This window comes from Penicillium riverlandense (genome assembly GCF_028828495.1).
Source record: "Penicillium riverlandense strain IBT 135883 chromosome Unknown utg000001l_segment0_segment0, whole genome shotgun sequence".
In the NCBI taxonomy this organism is placed as follows: domain Eukaryota; kingdom Fungi; phylum Ascomycota; class Eurotiomycetes; order Eurotiales; family Aspergillaceae; genus Penicillium; species Penicillium riverlandense.
Window position 1 is genome coordinate 2,341,671 of NW_026643194.1, and position 15,164 is coordinate 2,356,834.

The 15,164-nt window shown below is 55.8% G+C and overlaps 4 protein-coding genes across 4 annotated transcripts; 3 read left to right on the forward strand and 1 right to left on the reverse strand.

Annotated features, from left to right (window-relative positions):
• Positions 1-145: 145 nt before the first annotated feature.
• N7474_000958 (putative TMEM1 family protein) lies at positions 146-4,646 on the forward strand (the record flags this gene model as incomplete). The annotated part of the gene is made up of 4 exons (XM_057192373.1): positions 146-182; positions 268-2,840; positions 2,894-3,973; positions 4,026-4,646. 4 exons carry the CDS (start codon positions 146-148, stop codon positions 4,644-4,646), a joined length of 4,311 nt encoding a protein of 1,436 aa, XP_057057326.1.
• Positions 4,647-6,031: 1,385 nt separating this feature from the next.
• N7474_000959 (oleate delta-12 desaturase odeA) lies at positions 6,032-7,435 on the forward strand (the record flags this gene model as incomplete). Its single annotated transcript, XM_057192374.1, has 1 exon — positions 6,032-7,435. The coding sequence occupies one exon, from the start codon at positions 6,032-6,034 to the stop codon at positions 7,433-7,435; it is 1,404 nt and encodes a 467-aa protein (XP_057057327.1).
• A 1,117-nt stretch (positions 7,436-8,552) lies between these two features.
• N7474_000960 (putative DNA repair protein (Rad57)) lies at positions 8,553-10,151 on the reverse strand (the record flags this gene model as incomplete). Its single annotated transcript, XM_057192375.1, has 1 exon — positions 8,553-10,151. The coding sequence occupies one exon, from the start codon at positions 10,149-10,151 to the stop codon at positions 8,553-8,555; it is 1,599 nt and encodes a 532-aa protein (XP_057057328.1).
• Positions 10,152-12,898: 2,747 nt separating this feature from the next.
• Positions 12,899-14,670, forward strand: veA (sexual development activator VeA; the record flags this gene model as incomplete). Its single annotated transcript, XM_057192376.1, has 2 exons — positions 12,899-13,046; positions 13,106-14,670. 2 exons carry the CDS (start codon positions 12,899-12,901, stop codon positions 14,668-14,670), a joined length of 1,713 nt encoding a protein of 570 aa, XP_057057329.1.
• Between the last annotated feature and the right edge of the window lie 494 nt (positions 14,671-15,164).

A 15,164-nucleotide genomic window follows, 5' to 3' on the forward strand; every position in this document is an offset into this window, starting at 1 on the left:
GTCATCAACACTCGCCCAACTCCAACATCGCATCCCCCACGGAACTGAACACACCAAACAATCTTTTCCCTCCCGCCAGTCTGTGGAGCGGCATGCCCTGAAGACAATTAATTGTCCCTCTCCCGAATCGCCCCCGGGAGAAATCATGGACCCTTCCAAGGCTGCGTCTAGCAATGTGACCGGTACGCACCCCCATGCCGCAAACTCCCATCCGTGTAGCACACCGGACTGGAGAAGCTGACTGCCATGACACTCACAACCCAACAGTCGAGTACACGGACCCATCCGGGCTCTTCCCACTCGTCCAGCCCGTCATCGAAGCAAAGCTCCCTCTGAAGAACCTCCACTGGAAATCCCCCACCCGCCCGGTCCGCTCGATCGAGTCCCTACGAATTGGATTCGTGCCCGCGCAGTCCGAAGCCAGCGAGCGCAAATCCTCCAGCGATGCCGCCCGCGCCCGTGCCAGTACCAGTGCCCCTCCCCATCGGCGGCATCAAATCCCCGGCCTAAGGCAGACGCCCTACCTGAAAGTTTACTTGCTGCGGTGCGACGATAACGAGTCATACAAGGCAACTGCGCGGCGGGCGCTTCGTGAATGGATCAAAACATATGCTTCTTCGTCGAGCAGCTCGCAGTCGACTGCGACCAGCCAGGAAAAACATGATGCTTGCGAATGGTTAATTCTGCACGTCGTGCCGGACAGTGAGCCCGTGGACAAGACGCCCGCCCAAACAAGCAAATGGGGCCGTGGCACCACCACCGTTCTGGAGAAGATCAAGGCCGACTTCAATGGCTCGTCCAAGTCGGCTGTCGACCGGGTCGCGCAGCTAAGGCTTCCCAAGGAGGGGACCGCCAAGCCGCATGAATTGGCGGAGCAGCTGGAGGACTTGATTGACAAGATGAAGAATGGCATTCTTGCTTCTTTTGACCTGCGAGTTGCGCAGTATGAAGAGGATATCAAGGAGAAGGACTCCCAGCGCAGTCTGCCCGGTTGGAACTTCTGTACGTTCTTCATACTCAAGGAAGGCCTTGCCAGGGGCTTTGAGAACGTGGGTCTCTTTGAAGATGCTCTAGCTGGATACGACGAGCTGGCTGTCGGTCTCGATTCGGCTGTTCGAGACCAGCTGCAGGGAAGTGGCGATCAGCACGGAGGCGCACTCTTAACGTCGAGCAAGAGCTGGACTGAGAATGCCAAAAAGGCCTTGGATGCGGGCGTGCCCCCAGAAAATGGGGATGCAGACGAGAAACCTTCGTTCCCTGAGCTCCAGCCTGAAGACTTCCCGCTCGATGCGGGCAAACTGCTGTACCGGGAAATGATCCTGGCGAGCGACATCTCCATATTTGACTTCCGCACCTATATCTTCTCTCGGCAGCTCACTCTACTCCTCCGAGCGGCCCGAGCTCCTTCTCTGGGTAGCAGTTCTGGAGATAAGAATCCAACCAAACGCGACAAACCTGAAGACCTCAGAGTGCTCGCCGAGGTCTGTGGGAGGTCTACCGAGTTTATCAGTCTCGCTGCGCGAACGCTCCGGAGTGACCTCGAGTGCGGGCTTGCAGACATTACGAACGATGCGAAAACGGACATCATCAACAATATGGTGTCTGGCTGGGCCTATTCGGCAGCTTTCCAGATTCTGAACCAAACCTCCTCCTCGGCATTGGCCCTTCCCGACTCTTCGACTGCCCTTGCACAGCCTAGTGATGGACCAAGCTCCCCCGCTACCATGGCAGATAACCGTCCTGGTGTCCCCCGTCGGTCCAGTTCATTGATTTCTCCGACTGGTTCCCAACCCAGCCGTCCAGTGACCCAGGATATGTCTTCTGAAAGTATTGGCCTGCTGCAACGGCGCCAGACCATGGATCATCTGAAGACAGCCTCAACTACACAGAAAACTGGGTCTGAAGATTTAGCCTCTGGAAGAGGAGACCTGCTCTTGCTGGCACGCCGATCCCTAGAGGACATGGCTCGACGAAGAGGCTGGGCTGAGAAATGGAACGATCTCGGCCTTCTCTTCGATGATCGTCATCGTACGGGAGCAAATGACCTCGCTGATGTCTCGCTGGATGACAATGATGCCCCACAGCAGCAAGAAAAGCCAGAGGCAAAGCAGGCCTCGCTCATTGGTGTTGAACTACCTGCTCTACAGCTCGGTCTGAAATCGAAGACGGCATATCTGGCACTCTACGAAAATCTGACTGATCGCATGATTCGCCATCATCTGGCGGCGAATCGCGCCTATTCCGCTGAGATGACTCTTTCCGAGATTGCGGTTCTGCGGTTCCGACAGCAAGACTATGAAACCGCCGCCTCGTATTTCCAGCAGATAGCACCGTTTTACGGTAGCAAGCACTGGGTTGTTCTCGAGGGCAGCATGCTGGAGCTGCATACACGCTGTCTCAAGGAGCTCAAGCGGAATGAGGAGTATGTCCGAACGATGCTGCGGCTATTGGCCAATTTCGCCGCGTATCTACAAGCACAATTGACAGTTAAGCAAAAGGCTTTGGCTGCGTCGGCATCGTTTATGGAGCAAGAATTACTAGCTGGGTATGTTTCCGGTCTGTTTGATGCCTCGCAATCTCTCCAGAAGGAAGTCTCAGCGTCCTTGACGGACTTCTTTACCGACCTTCATGTCAACCCGGCGATCCGGCTTTTCGATGATAAGGATGGGTTCCAGATTCAGCTCTCATTACGGTTCCTGCTGGGCCAGCAAGTCGATATCGACTCCATCAAGGTCCGCCTGGTCAGTGCCGGCACCGCTCAACATGCGGAACATTGGATTGAAAGCTCGAACAAGTCTGTTGTCAAGTCGACGACGACGAAAATTTTGATTGACTCTCTAGTAAGTAGTCCTTCCTCCCTTGCAGGTCAATTTTCTAATGTGTTCGTTCCCAGACAACCCTCCATGGAAAATACTTTGTTGATCGAATGGAGATGAGGGCTGGTAACATCGTCTTCAACTTCAACTGCGGGCATCATTCGACACTTCCTATTGGCTTCAGAGAAGTAAGTGAAGCGGAGGAGGAAGATCAACGACCGTACATATATTGCTACTCTTCCCCGGATGGTCTGCAGGCCAGGGTTGTGTCTCCACGTTTGATTAATCTGGAAACGATGCGGACGCTGGAGCTGGAACTCAACAGTGGCCGGAATGACATCAAGACAGGTACTATCCGTGTACGGCCAGCAACCGCCGGCCTACGACTGCGGATTGCAGAGGCTGAGGTCGTCGATGGCAATCTCGAAGTGGTGGCCAACCACGAGTCCGGGGTGATCGAGTTTGCGCGGTTAGCGCAACACTCGTTCGTGCGTGTTCGCATCCCCTACACCGTGGAAGAAGCATTCTCCGCCCTATCTGCACGAGCAGAGATCGGGTACGAAACGGATCAGGGCCGCTTTGCATTCTCGTCCGTGCACAGTGTGGTGGCCACCTTGCCCATATCGGTCAACGTGCAGGACATCTTCAAGGATGAACTGCTGTTCTCCCGATTCACCGTCAGTCCCGCGATGCTGATCCCGCTTCGCATCACGAACTGCAGTCTACCCGGCTCGCACGCCTATGACGTGCAGTCCGGCGTCGCCGGGCCCGTCGCCCTGGACGTCTTCCCCAAGCAGCCCGCGTCGCTGCTCTACAAGATTCAGCCCAAGCAGCCTTCAAACACGTCAGCTGGTGTCCCACGCTCGTTGAAACTGAGCGTGGATTTTACCTGCATCGATGACGAATGCCTCGATGCAGTCGAGAAGCGGTTTGCGGCCGCCATTGGCGATAGCCCGTTCCGCCAATACACGACCCTGCTCACGTCGCACATTGTCAGTAGCTTCCGCGCGCAGCTCTCCACCGCAGACATGGAGGCCATTGCTCTTGTGCGCGAGGTAGAGATGCTCCCGTATCAGGTCGTCCGGTGGGATGAGCTGTTGAGTGCACTCAAGGAGCATGCCGAGGACATGCGACAGTGGCTCCAGGCGTGGCACCAGGTATGTTTCTTCTTTATTCCTCGTTGCTTCCAGCCGCTGATCGATGAACCAGCATCCGGATAACTCGATCATTCACCTACCCCCCACCCCCAACATCCCCTCCCGCCGCATCATCATCCCAGTCGAAGTACCCGAGATCCAAGTCGTGCATACAGCCGAGCTCCGCCTACCCGAAACCGACGTCTCAGGCCCAGGCGCCCACGCCGCCGTCGGCCAGATGATCTCCGCCGAACTATGTCTACGATACACGAGGCGGTGGTGCTCCCCCGCCGCACAAGAGCACGCCGGCCAGCCGCTGGAGTGTTCGTACGAGCTACACGCCAATCCGGATCTCTGGCTCCTCGGTGGTCGCCGGCGTGCCAACTTCCTCGCTCGCGACGGCGAAACCACCCGGTTCCCTGTTCTGCTACTGCCCCAGAAGCCGGGCCATTTGCTGCTGCCCGGTCTAGAGATCCGCACCTTTGTCCCATCGTCGACGACGCAGCCACCCGCGACCTCCGATCTGGGCGCGCCACAGCAGCGCCATCCAATCCCCTGTGAGGTCGACTACCGCAACCACGGCGAGACCGTGCTCGTGCTCCCGGATCTGCGGAAGACGACTGTCAGTCTGAGTGCGCATGGTGGCGGGGCGTCGTGGTTGGTTGATTCGGAGCGACGGGCTGAGGTGCATTGATCACTACGGTAATAGTCATAGTATATCGAGTGTCTAGAGCGACGAATAATAATGATCGAAGGCAATGGGATAGTCCTCGCCCTCGCTCAGTTGTATATATTTTGATCGTCCAATCCGTACTCTCTCGTTAGAGCATGCGCCTTCCTCACAACAAATAATAGTAGTTAGTCTCCCTCCCCACTAGTCTAACTAGTCCCCGATCAATGAATCCCACTACCGCTGCCCAGTAAAATACCAGTTTGCAAATTCTCGGGTGGGGCGTGATTGGCGAGGGGCGTCTCAACAAAATCGGCTCGGCCCAACAGTTAAATTGTATAGTTCCCGCCAGCGACCAAAACAGCAAGGAATTCTGGTGTGGCAATAATGTTTCTCTGGCTGCTATCGTAGTCAACCAATCCAACTGCCACATGTTAGTATTATCCACTGTGATAGTAGTCTGCTCTATCCGCCACCGATCGTCTAGGTTCGTCACGAACTAAACTACTGTACTACGCCCGGGCTCCATTTTCCACCACGGCCCAATCCCCGCGAGGCAGAACCGGCAGCAGACACGAAAATGGACCGCCGAAGATAAGGCGATCACACCAGACGGGCACTGACCCACTCCCGCGGCATGTGAAAGGGAGCTAGCTTCCCCATATCGTGTCAATGGCGGGCTCCATATGAAACCTCGGAAGGTTGTTGAGCGCGATAGAAGGCGGTCAGGAGTGTGTCTGGCGCTCTTCTTGTGTGTGCTGTTGCGTAGGACCGATGGAGGGTGTTCGGTCGTAACATGTTTAGCTGTCCTATCCCCATTGACACCTCGGTTAGACAGATAGTGCAGTAGTAGTGGCGGCGCTGAGCCAGAGGCGACCAGTTCATGCAGAAATGCTGGTTGTTGTATTTTGCAGTGGGGTATCACCGAGTGGCGCCATACTCAACTAGGGCCTGTGTATGCAAAATACGTACCCGGTAATAATTTTTGGCTCCCGCGGTCCCTGACTTATTTTTTTTTTGGGTTTTGATTTCCCTTTTTCGCCGTCGTCCCTTTTTCCTTCTTCTTCTTCCTTCTCTCCTGTGATCGTCCCTGCTATTCGATTCTGTTCGCAATTGTTCCGTCGCCTGGGTCTCGGGGTCGTCAACGGACTGGACTGGGTTTATCAACACCTTTATTATTCCCCCCACCCACACCATTCCTCTCACCCACCGCTTCTTGACTCGTTCGAGGGATCCCTGGCTTTGTGTAACCGCAGCGGCTGCTTTCACTGGTGAGTCGAATCTGCATGGCAGCGTGGCCTTGCCACGAAAAGGACATTGGACTGACGACCCATAGAACCCTACCTTCATTAAAAGCAGAGAACAAAAAGCACCTGGATCCGCCATCCATACCTCTTCCCCTATATACAATGTCGTCCACCGCTGTTCCCAAGCGCATGGCGCTCCGTCGCAACCAGGCCACGGACAGCTCTGTCCCCAGCTCGGTGTCGCCTTCGCCCTTTGATAGCCCGCGCCAGTCGCCCTCGTCGACCTCGCTGTCCTCGATGGCCTCGGACCAGCAGCAGGAGAGCAAGATGCTCGACACGTACGGCAACGAGTTCAAGCTGCCCGACTTCACCATCAAGCAGATCCGCGATGCCATTCCCGCCCACTGCTTCCACCGCTCCGCGGTCACCAGTCTGTACTATGTCTTCCGCGACATGACCATCCTGGCCTCGGTGTTTTACCTCTTCCACAACTATGTCACCCCGGAGACGGTTCCCTTCATGCCCGCTCGCGTGGCCCTGTGGACTCTGTACACCATTGTGCAGGGTCTGGTCGGCACCGGCGTGTGGGTGCTGGCCCACGAGTGCGGCCACCAGGCCTTCTCGCCGTCCAAGGTGCTCAACGACACCGTCGGGTGGATCTGCCACTCGCTTCTGCTGGTGCCGTACTTCTCGTGGAAGATCTCTCACGGCAAGCACCACAAGGCCACCGGTAACGTGGCGCGCGACATGGTGTTCGTGCCCAAGACTCGTTCCGAGTATGCTTCTCGCGTCGGCCGCACCCTCCACGAGGTCGGCGAGCTGATGGAGGACACCCCGATCCTGACCGCGACGAACCTGCTGCTCCAGCAGTTGTTCGGCTGGCCCATGTACCTGATCACCAACGTCACCGGCCACAACAACCACGAGCGCCAGATCGAGGGCCGCGGTAAGGGCAAGGCCAACGGATGGGGCGGTGGTGTCAACCACTTCAACCCGTCCAGCCCGCTGTACGAGGCCAAGGACGCCAAGCTCATCGCCCTGAGCGACCTGGGTCTCCTCATCACGGGTTCGATCCTGTACTATATCGGGTCGACCTATGGCTGGCTCAACCTGGCCGTGTGGTACGGCATCCCGTATCTGTGGGTGAACCACTGGCTGGTGGCCATCACCTTCCTGCAGCACACCGACCCCACGCTGCCACACTACCAGCCCGAGGTGTGGAACTTTGCCCGCGGCGCCGCTGCCACGATCGACCGCGACTTTGGCTTCGTCGGCCGCCATATCTTCCACGGCATCATTGAGACCCACGTGCTGCACCACTATGTCAGCAACATCCCCTTCTATAACGCCGACGAGGCCAGCGAGGCCATCAAGGGCGTGATGGGTAGCCACTACCGCACCGAGGCCCAGAGCGGCTGGACCGGTTTCTTCAAGGCCCTCTGGACCTCCGCTCGCGCCTGCCAGTTCGTCGAGCCCACCGAGGGCGCCACCGGCGAGAGCCAGGGCGTGCTCTTCTTCCGCAACCAGAACGGCATCGGTATCCCGCCCAGTAAGGTGCCTCAATAGATGAAGACATGCGCATTTGTTTTTGATGATGTTGTTGTTGTTCTTGTGTCTCATGATAGGCGAGCTCTGAGAATCTTTGGCACGACATAGAAAAGAAAAGACGGCTGCTGCTTCTTCCCTCATGGTGTGCTCTCGCTGGTTCGATATGATCACCCCCTTTCACTCCTCGCCACGCATTAGACCGTGCTTGTTTGTTTTTCATTGTGTTTGTCTCATGTGGAGATGATGAGTCGGGGTCGATGTTGGTGTTGATGTCGATCTCGAGTGAGGTGTATAGGGTCAGGAGGGGAAAGGAGGAAAGAAGAAAGACCCTGTTGGTGGCTGGGGTTAGGTTTGTCGATATATAGAGCTCGTTCCTGTCTCTGGTTACATTATTGTGTTTAATATGATGGAGAGCACTGTCGATTTTTTCTGTGTCAAAATTTTTCGGGTTTCTCGTCTTGAGCGAAAGTGGTGCCGTACCTTCTGTTGCTCTGCGTAGAGGGTAGCAGTGTATCCAGACTGGTTGTGCTTTGTCCGTCGAGGCCATGAGCCGAGACTAAGCATGCTTGTTCTTTCTCTTCACTTCCATTCTCGGATGTGGTAGTCGGAATAGGAGAAGGTAGTAGGCAGCAGTATTCCTCTAGATAGACAAGGCTCTTGTCATGTCACGGTTAGTGTTGCTGCTGTCTGTTAGTGGATATCATATCTGCCTCCAGAGCGGACAAGATTAAGATCAAGCAAGACAAGGCATTTTACAAAGACCAACAGATCAATAATCATGGTGATGATAATGATGATGACACGAGTGACGAGGACAAGGATGCCGGCAAGAAACAGAACCAAGAAACAAGCCGTTGGACTCGGATCCCTGTCGTTGCGGGGTCGGTTGGAAAGGAAACAAGGTACAGTTCCGACAGCAGCCGATGGCTTGCTTGGCCCGTTATTATCGGGGGGTTGTGGTTTGTTATTTATGTACAAGGAATGGTTATGTAGATTCTGTTGGTATAGTCTGTATCTTGTTTTATTGTTATGTTAAGGCAGGATCTGTTGTTTATTGGAGTTCGTTAGGGTCGTTCATCTATAACCTGTACGTTCATCCATACAGATGATTTATCTCCAGCTGGTGAGGGCAGCACTAGATACTTCGTAGCCCACCCTTCCAGATCTCAAAGTCGACTTCGCCGCGCCTCCTCCCATTCATGCCCGTACTCCCCGCCGTCCACGGCGCGAAGACGAGTTTCATACTTCGTCTAGTGATCCGCTGTGGCGTCTCCGGGCGCTGGAATTCCGGCGCCGGTCTTGAGGTCAAGTCCTGCACCGGCTTCGTACCCTCTTGACCAGTCCCTTGTTCAGACTCTTCCCCGGCCTTTTGGTCTGAAGGCTTCAGCCTTTTCTGTTCCTGGCTCTGGACTGCTGGATCACCCATCACCACCGCCCGGGCCTCATCTTCTTTCTTTAGCGCAATGCGACATGCAATCTGCGTGGACCAAAAGAATCCCAGTGCCGGAGTCTTGAGGGACCCCGTCTCTGGCGGCACACCATCTCCCCAGCCCGTGAAGAAGCGTTCCTGGTGCAGCAGACTCAGGAGCGCGTTGCGGGCCGGGTTACCGATGAGATAGGAACCGTCGAAGTGGTCGTCTTCTTGTGCGGGGAATGGTGAGGATGAGATTGCGGCGGGTGATGATGAGGGAAAGCTGGCCTGCTGGTCTGTCTCTGTCCGAGACCGCGGGTGAGGAGAATTGGCGCCGGACTCGCGTCCTCCCCCTCCTCCTGCTCCTGCGACTGCGGTATTCTGGCTAGGTGCCCACGGAAACCCAGCCTGAGCCATCCCATTATATCCGTCAACAGGATCAAAGCGATCCGAGACCTGATTCGCCAATACAACAGCGATATCATGCTTAACCGCCAGGTTGCGCAGCAGCTGGCCCAGCTTCGCGAGCTCGCTTGATCTTGCCGAGAGAGCCAGCATGCTATTGGAGGAGTGCTCGGCGCGGTAATTCGAAGTAATCGAGTCAATCACAATGAGACCGACATTATACCGGGCAATAGCGACGGGGAGCTGGTAGCTGAGGATATGGTCCTGCGTCTCGAGGTCCATGGCATTGATAGCCAGGATATTTTCTAGTGATGGTTTCTGGTCATCGGGCAGAGATGAGAGGTAGGGGTGGCATTCTTGGAGCTGGGAGAGCCGCGGCGTGGAGAGCGGGTGTTCGGTTGAGATGTACACGGCTCGACGATCGAGACCACCCTTCGATTTTGGTAGCTGCACAGAGAGCAGGATACTGAGCAGGAATTGGGTCTTGCCGCTCCCGCTCTCGCCGGTTATCTCGGTCACGTATCCGGTTGGAATGCCTCCTCCGAGCAGCGCGTCCAGCGCCGGGTCGAGTGTGCTAACGGTGTTCCATCGCGTCACGTCGAGGGTTGTTGTCCCCGAGCCGAGGGTGCGGTTCGGGGTGGACGGAGTTGTGGTGGTGGTGGTGGCGGCGGTGCTGGAGGGGGGTTCGGTGTCTGCTGTTGTTGTACTGTTCTCGAAGCCTAGGTCCGCGTGGAGGGCGTCGACGATGCGCGCGGCCAGCCGCCGCACGTCGGCGGGGGGCACATGGGCGCGCTTGGCGATCTCGAGGGTGTCGAGAGTGATGAGGTCGACGGTGGTGATCTTGCCGCGCTCGAGAGGGGGGAGGATGTGCGCGTAGGGTTTCGTTGCGAAGTCGGGTAGGACAGACAGAAGATCCATAAGAAGGGACAAGTCGGGCGCGATGGATGTCTTGAGGTTAATGGGCTGAGTGACCAATCAGAGGATGAGGAATGAGATAATTTTGTCGTACTATGTGTGTACGTATGTGCATTGGACTTTTGGAGTTAATGTAGTAAGGTCTCTTGTCATTTCTGCTCTCCGAAGTTAAATAGTCGGATGCTGATGGTGTGAATAATGTTGTTGATGCGATGTATATATATCTTGACTAAGCAGATTCATCCGACATGGCCAACAACGGCGAAAAGATTGGCTATCTGAAAGAGAATAAAACACTCGAATAATCACGATACATAGCATATAGAAAATAACCCTAAGAATCGTGATCCCTAGCAAGCTTAGATGGACTCTTGGAGAGGTGGGTGCCCGAGGTGTTCAGCCCTTCCCCTTTGGGAGATCCCTTCGTCCATACCACAACACACTCGCTCCTTTCCTTAGCTCGGAGAATCAAGAAACACGACCAACAATGCAACAATAGTACAGGTCCCTCCTACCCACCGCCATGATATCAATGAGGATCATCAAGAGGAGCGGTCCCTGATTTTCTCTCCCCGCACCGGCCGCGCGAAATGATGTACAGCAGATCTCGTTCAAGATGGCGAGTTCAAACCGGGCGGTCATCGCAGGGCCTGGACAGGTATGAGTTGTCTGGACTGAACTCGCCGAGACACGGGTCGGGTGGTTCTCCTACGTACGGATGGGCCCTGCCAAGCTTGTTCCTTCATTTCATATTTCCTTCATTTCATCTACTGGAAGTCTGCACCGCAGATCCCGGATAAACAGTATGATTTCCCATCGCTCACGGGCAGGGCTGTTACCAGATACCGCAGGGGGCGACAATGGTTCGGGCTGTATTCATCGCCAACATTCGTATGCACATCCTGCACTCGTCCCTGCTACTGCGGGTTGGGACGATCGCAACCACAACGGTTTCCCCATTGGGTAGTTACCCTCATCGTGTGGCGCTTGCGATCTGAGCGCCATCCATGGCCCTGGATGCCTGGTCGCCGCGCCAGTCCTCTTCACCTCTTCTCGGTGGATGCATGTACATATAATATGAAGCTAATTCTATCGTCGGTTGGTCCGTCGATGTCACCATCGTATTGACCGTTGGTTTCAGCTTCATGGCGAGTCGTCATCAGCTCCCACGTGGTGAATGAACAGTCAGAGGAGTCCCCGGCTCGCTTGCATCATGACAGATTCGTAATGGGGGCGGTATGCAGAAGAGGACTAGTTTTTCTCTTGTGGTACATTTGGCGTTTGAGCGCAGGGTAAGCGACTCACCTGATTGATTTCACCATGGTGAGCGGGGAGTTAAGCGGGACGGAGCAAGCTCGCTATCTCCGGTGCTCGGACTGGTCCGGACAGGGGGGAGCCATGGGTGGATAGATGGGGCTGGCGGGCCAGCCACTCGGTGCGGACCGTCGACGGTGGGGAGGAAGAGGAAGAATGGTTCGAAGTAGGAGAGGAAGAATCATGCCCAACTTCATTCATGGCCGATCGATATTTTAGTCCGGATCCACTGCTGCGCCCTTGACCGAGTCGTGAGGTCGGGCGTGTCCGATTGGATTTTCAATAGTCAAGGCAAACTAGTAGCCGCGGTCGATGATGACGGCATGGCGGTCGGCATAGTTGGTGCACGGGACGACTAATGCCATCGGAATCGTCATGAGCCAGTTGGGAAGCAACCAGAGAAGGAGAACGAATTGAATGCCCGAGAGGGAGCGCAGTCTGCAACACCGTTGCCCAACCCGACAGGTCGACTCCACGGCCTACGGAACGACTAGCTGGCCACGACTGATAATCTGCCCTGTATCTGCACACATCCTTCGCCAACCCGTGGAGCCTGGTGGATCATCGAGATCGACGAGTCCAATGTCCCAAGACCAGAGGACAGGAACTGGGTGAAGAGACGATGAGGCCCCCGTTAGAGGGAGACCAGCCGAAGGAGCCCTAGCGAACGGGGCTAAACCCAACGCAGCGAGGCCTAGGAGCTTGATGATCGCCGGACCGATTGGCGGTACGAGTGGGTATGGATGGGTATGGATGGGGATGGGTCAGATAGGTATGGAGAGAGAGGTTTTCGAGCTCCCATCGAGGGGACTCGTTGGGCCTGGGGAAGTTGGGGAGATGGAGTCTGATGAGGGTTGACCGTAGAGAAAAGAAGGAAGCGACCATGAACCACAATACGGCTGTACCTCACCGATACTTCGCTCTCACTGCATCGGCCCATAACAGCCCCCCGTACTCACTCGGTCACGGCTGAGTCGTGCCTAAAATACCCTTAGTGTCACCACCCCCCTCCCCCATCGTCGTGTTCCTCCCTCTCACACATTCTTCCTTCTTCCTTCTCTTCCTTTTTCATCCTCTTCCCCTTCACCCACCATCTTGGGGCCCTTGTATTTCCCCATCCTTATTTTCGGTGTTCCTGGGAATTGGCGCCACTGTTCGATCGGGTCGCCTCTCCCTTGTCTCGGATCCGCATTTCCATGTTCCAGCCCCCGGGGTTCCCTTCGATTGAGACCGCCTGCGATTGTGCTTAGGGTAGCCGCCGACGACGACGGTGCACAACACATTGGAGAAAGGAAAGGGAGGATACAAAAAATCGTCGATTTCACGAAAATCACTCGGTCGGACGTGATTGGGACATTGCGTGGTCGCCAAACAACCAGCACCCATCGACCGCCCATACCCATACTGATCCCGAAGAAACTGCCCCGTCGCCCAAGATGACGACCAGACCTTCCATGCTGCCGCCGCATAATGAGACAGAACACTCTGTCAGCCGCATTACGCGGGAGGGCAAACAGCTCACATACAAGTTGAGTGTGATGCAACAGCCCGAACGGGCGCGAGCATGTGGTGCCGGTGCCAAGTGTAAGCCTTTCCCATCATCTGTCGTCCTCGGCCTTGCTCACTGACAATGAAAAAAATAGCATCGGCTGATCGCCGACCGGTTGACCCGCCGCCGGTGGTGGAATTGCGGATTTTTGAATCGGAGCCGGGGAACGACGCGCAAAAGACCGACATTACCTTCGCCTACAACGCCAACTTCTTTCTATATGCAACGTTGGACTCTGCACGCCCTATCGCCCACGGTCGGCTGGCTGGACCGCCCTCGTGCCCGGTATTGACAGGTGTGCCCGTCGCCGGGGTTGCCTATTTGGACCGTCCGACCCAAGCGGGCTACTTTATCTTCCCAGATCTGTCGGTGCGACACGAGGGTCGGTACCGCCTGAACTTCCATCTCTACGAGGAGATCAAAGATGCCAAGGATGCGGATAAGGACTCGACCATGCCCATCCCCAGCCAGGTTCCCCGTGCGACTACGAACAGACCGGGATCGCCACAAGCGTTCCTGCATTTCCGCCTGGAGGTCAAGTCGGTGCCATTCACCGTCTACAGCGCCAAGAAGTTCCCTGGCCTGGCGACAAGCACCTCGCTCAGCCGTATCATCGCCGAACAGGGCTGCCGTGTCCGTATCCGCCGCGACGTTCGCATGAGACGCCGGGGCGACAAGCGCGAGGAAGATTACGACTTCGACGGGGATCGCTCCTCGGTGTATCGCCAGTCCGATCGGTACACCACCCCAGACCGCTATATCGCTGCTTCAATAGAGCGCCCGCGGTCAAACAGCAACCACAGCTCGATACAATCCCCCTACGGATTCCAGCCAGACCCGAACCGACGAACATCGGTATCGGACTATGGGTTCCCGGTTCCTCAGCCGTACGAACGACCGATGCCCCCTGCCCCTGTGCCTATGGCGCCTTCGCAGACACCCGGCTTCCAGTCTCATTTGTCGTTTGGCTCAACGCCCATGTCCTACCCGGCCCCTCAAATGCCTCCCACGCCGCCACCAATTGCAGCATCATCAGCCAGCATGTACTCACCGCAATCGAGCTTCTCACACCTGCGACAACCATCCACCACGTCAGAATATGAGTCAACGCCGGCTGGATACCCCATGGCAAATCCGATGGTGCAACAACAAATGTCATATCCCAAGAATATGCAGATGGGCATGCAGGCACCCATGCAACCATACCCGGTGGAAGCACCCAAAGCTCAACAACCATACATGGAGATGCGTTCTACGGACCCGATGCAATATCAACCCATGCCTCAAAATATGATTCCCCAGGCCCACACACCGCAAGTGGCTCACTCTCTGCCGCCACTGAAGGCACTGTCTAGCGAATATGTCAACCAGCCAATGCAATCGGTCGAGTCACCGAGCTCAGGATACGATGCCATGTCTGGCAGGCGCGTGTACTACCAGACCGGACCGGGCTCGGCTAAGCGGACCCACGAGGATTCGTTTGGTCTGGATGAGCGCCCGATGACCAACGGCATGCGTCCAGACATGGACACCTACTCCACCACCTCCCGCAGGCTCGAAGCCCAACGAGCGGCTCTGATCGCGGAACTTGGAGACGAGATGGCCTACAAGCGTGCCAACGGAAGGACGGTGATGAAAGTCCCGCCTTCCGTCATATAAAATACGAGGTGCTTATAAACGTTATCTTGGGAGCTTGGCCTCAAGAGATCACGATTCTTTTCTTGCCGATATTGCTCTGACCGTTGGACTCGGAAAGGCAGATTCCACCCACCCCGCTGGACAAAGGGTCCGGATGCCTCTTGTTTGCTGTACATGACCCTTTTGTTTCTTCTTGCACTACGCTCTCCATTCCCTCTTTTATCGCCCACCGCGCTTAGACCTCTCGATGCATTGTGCAGTCACGTCCACCCAGGAGCCATTTTCTTGCCTCTGTCCTTCTCTCTTTCCATTTTGTCTGTGTTTGATTACTCGTTGTTCTGTCTGGGTTTCACCTTGGGGTTCTCTGCGTGTTCATTGCTCTCTCTATTTATATTCTCCGGGCTTGATGATACTGTCGTTTACGCACTGTTCCGGGGCTTCTCACCTTTCTTTTCTTTTCTGCCTCCTTCGCCGCGAACTCGGCGTGGGTTGGATTTTCCTAATGGATGCTCAAA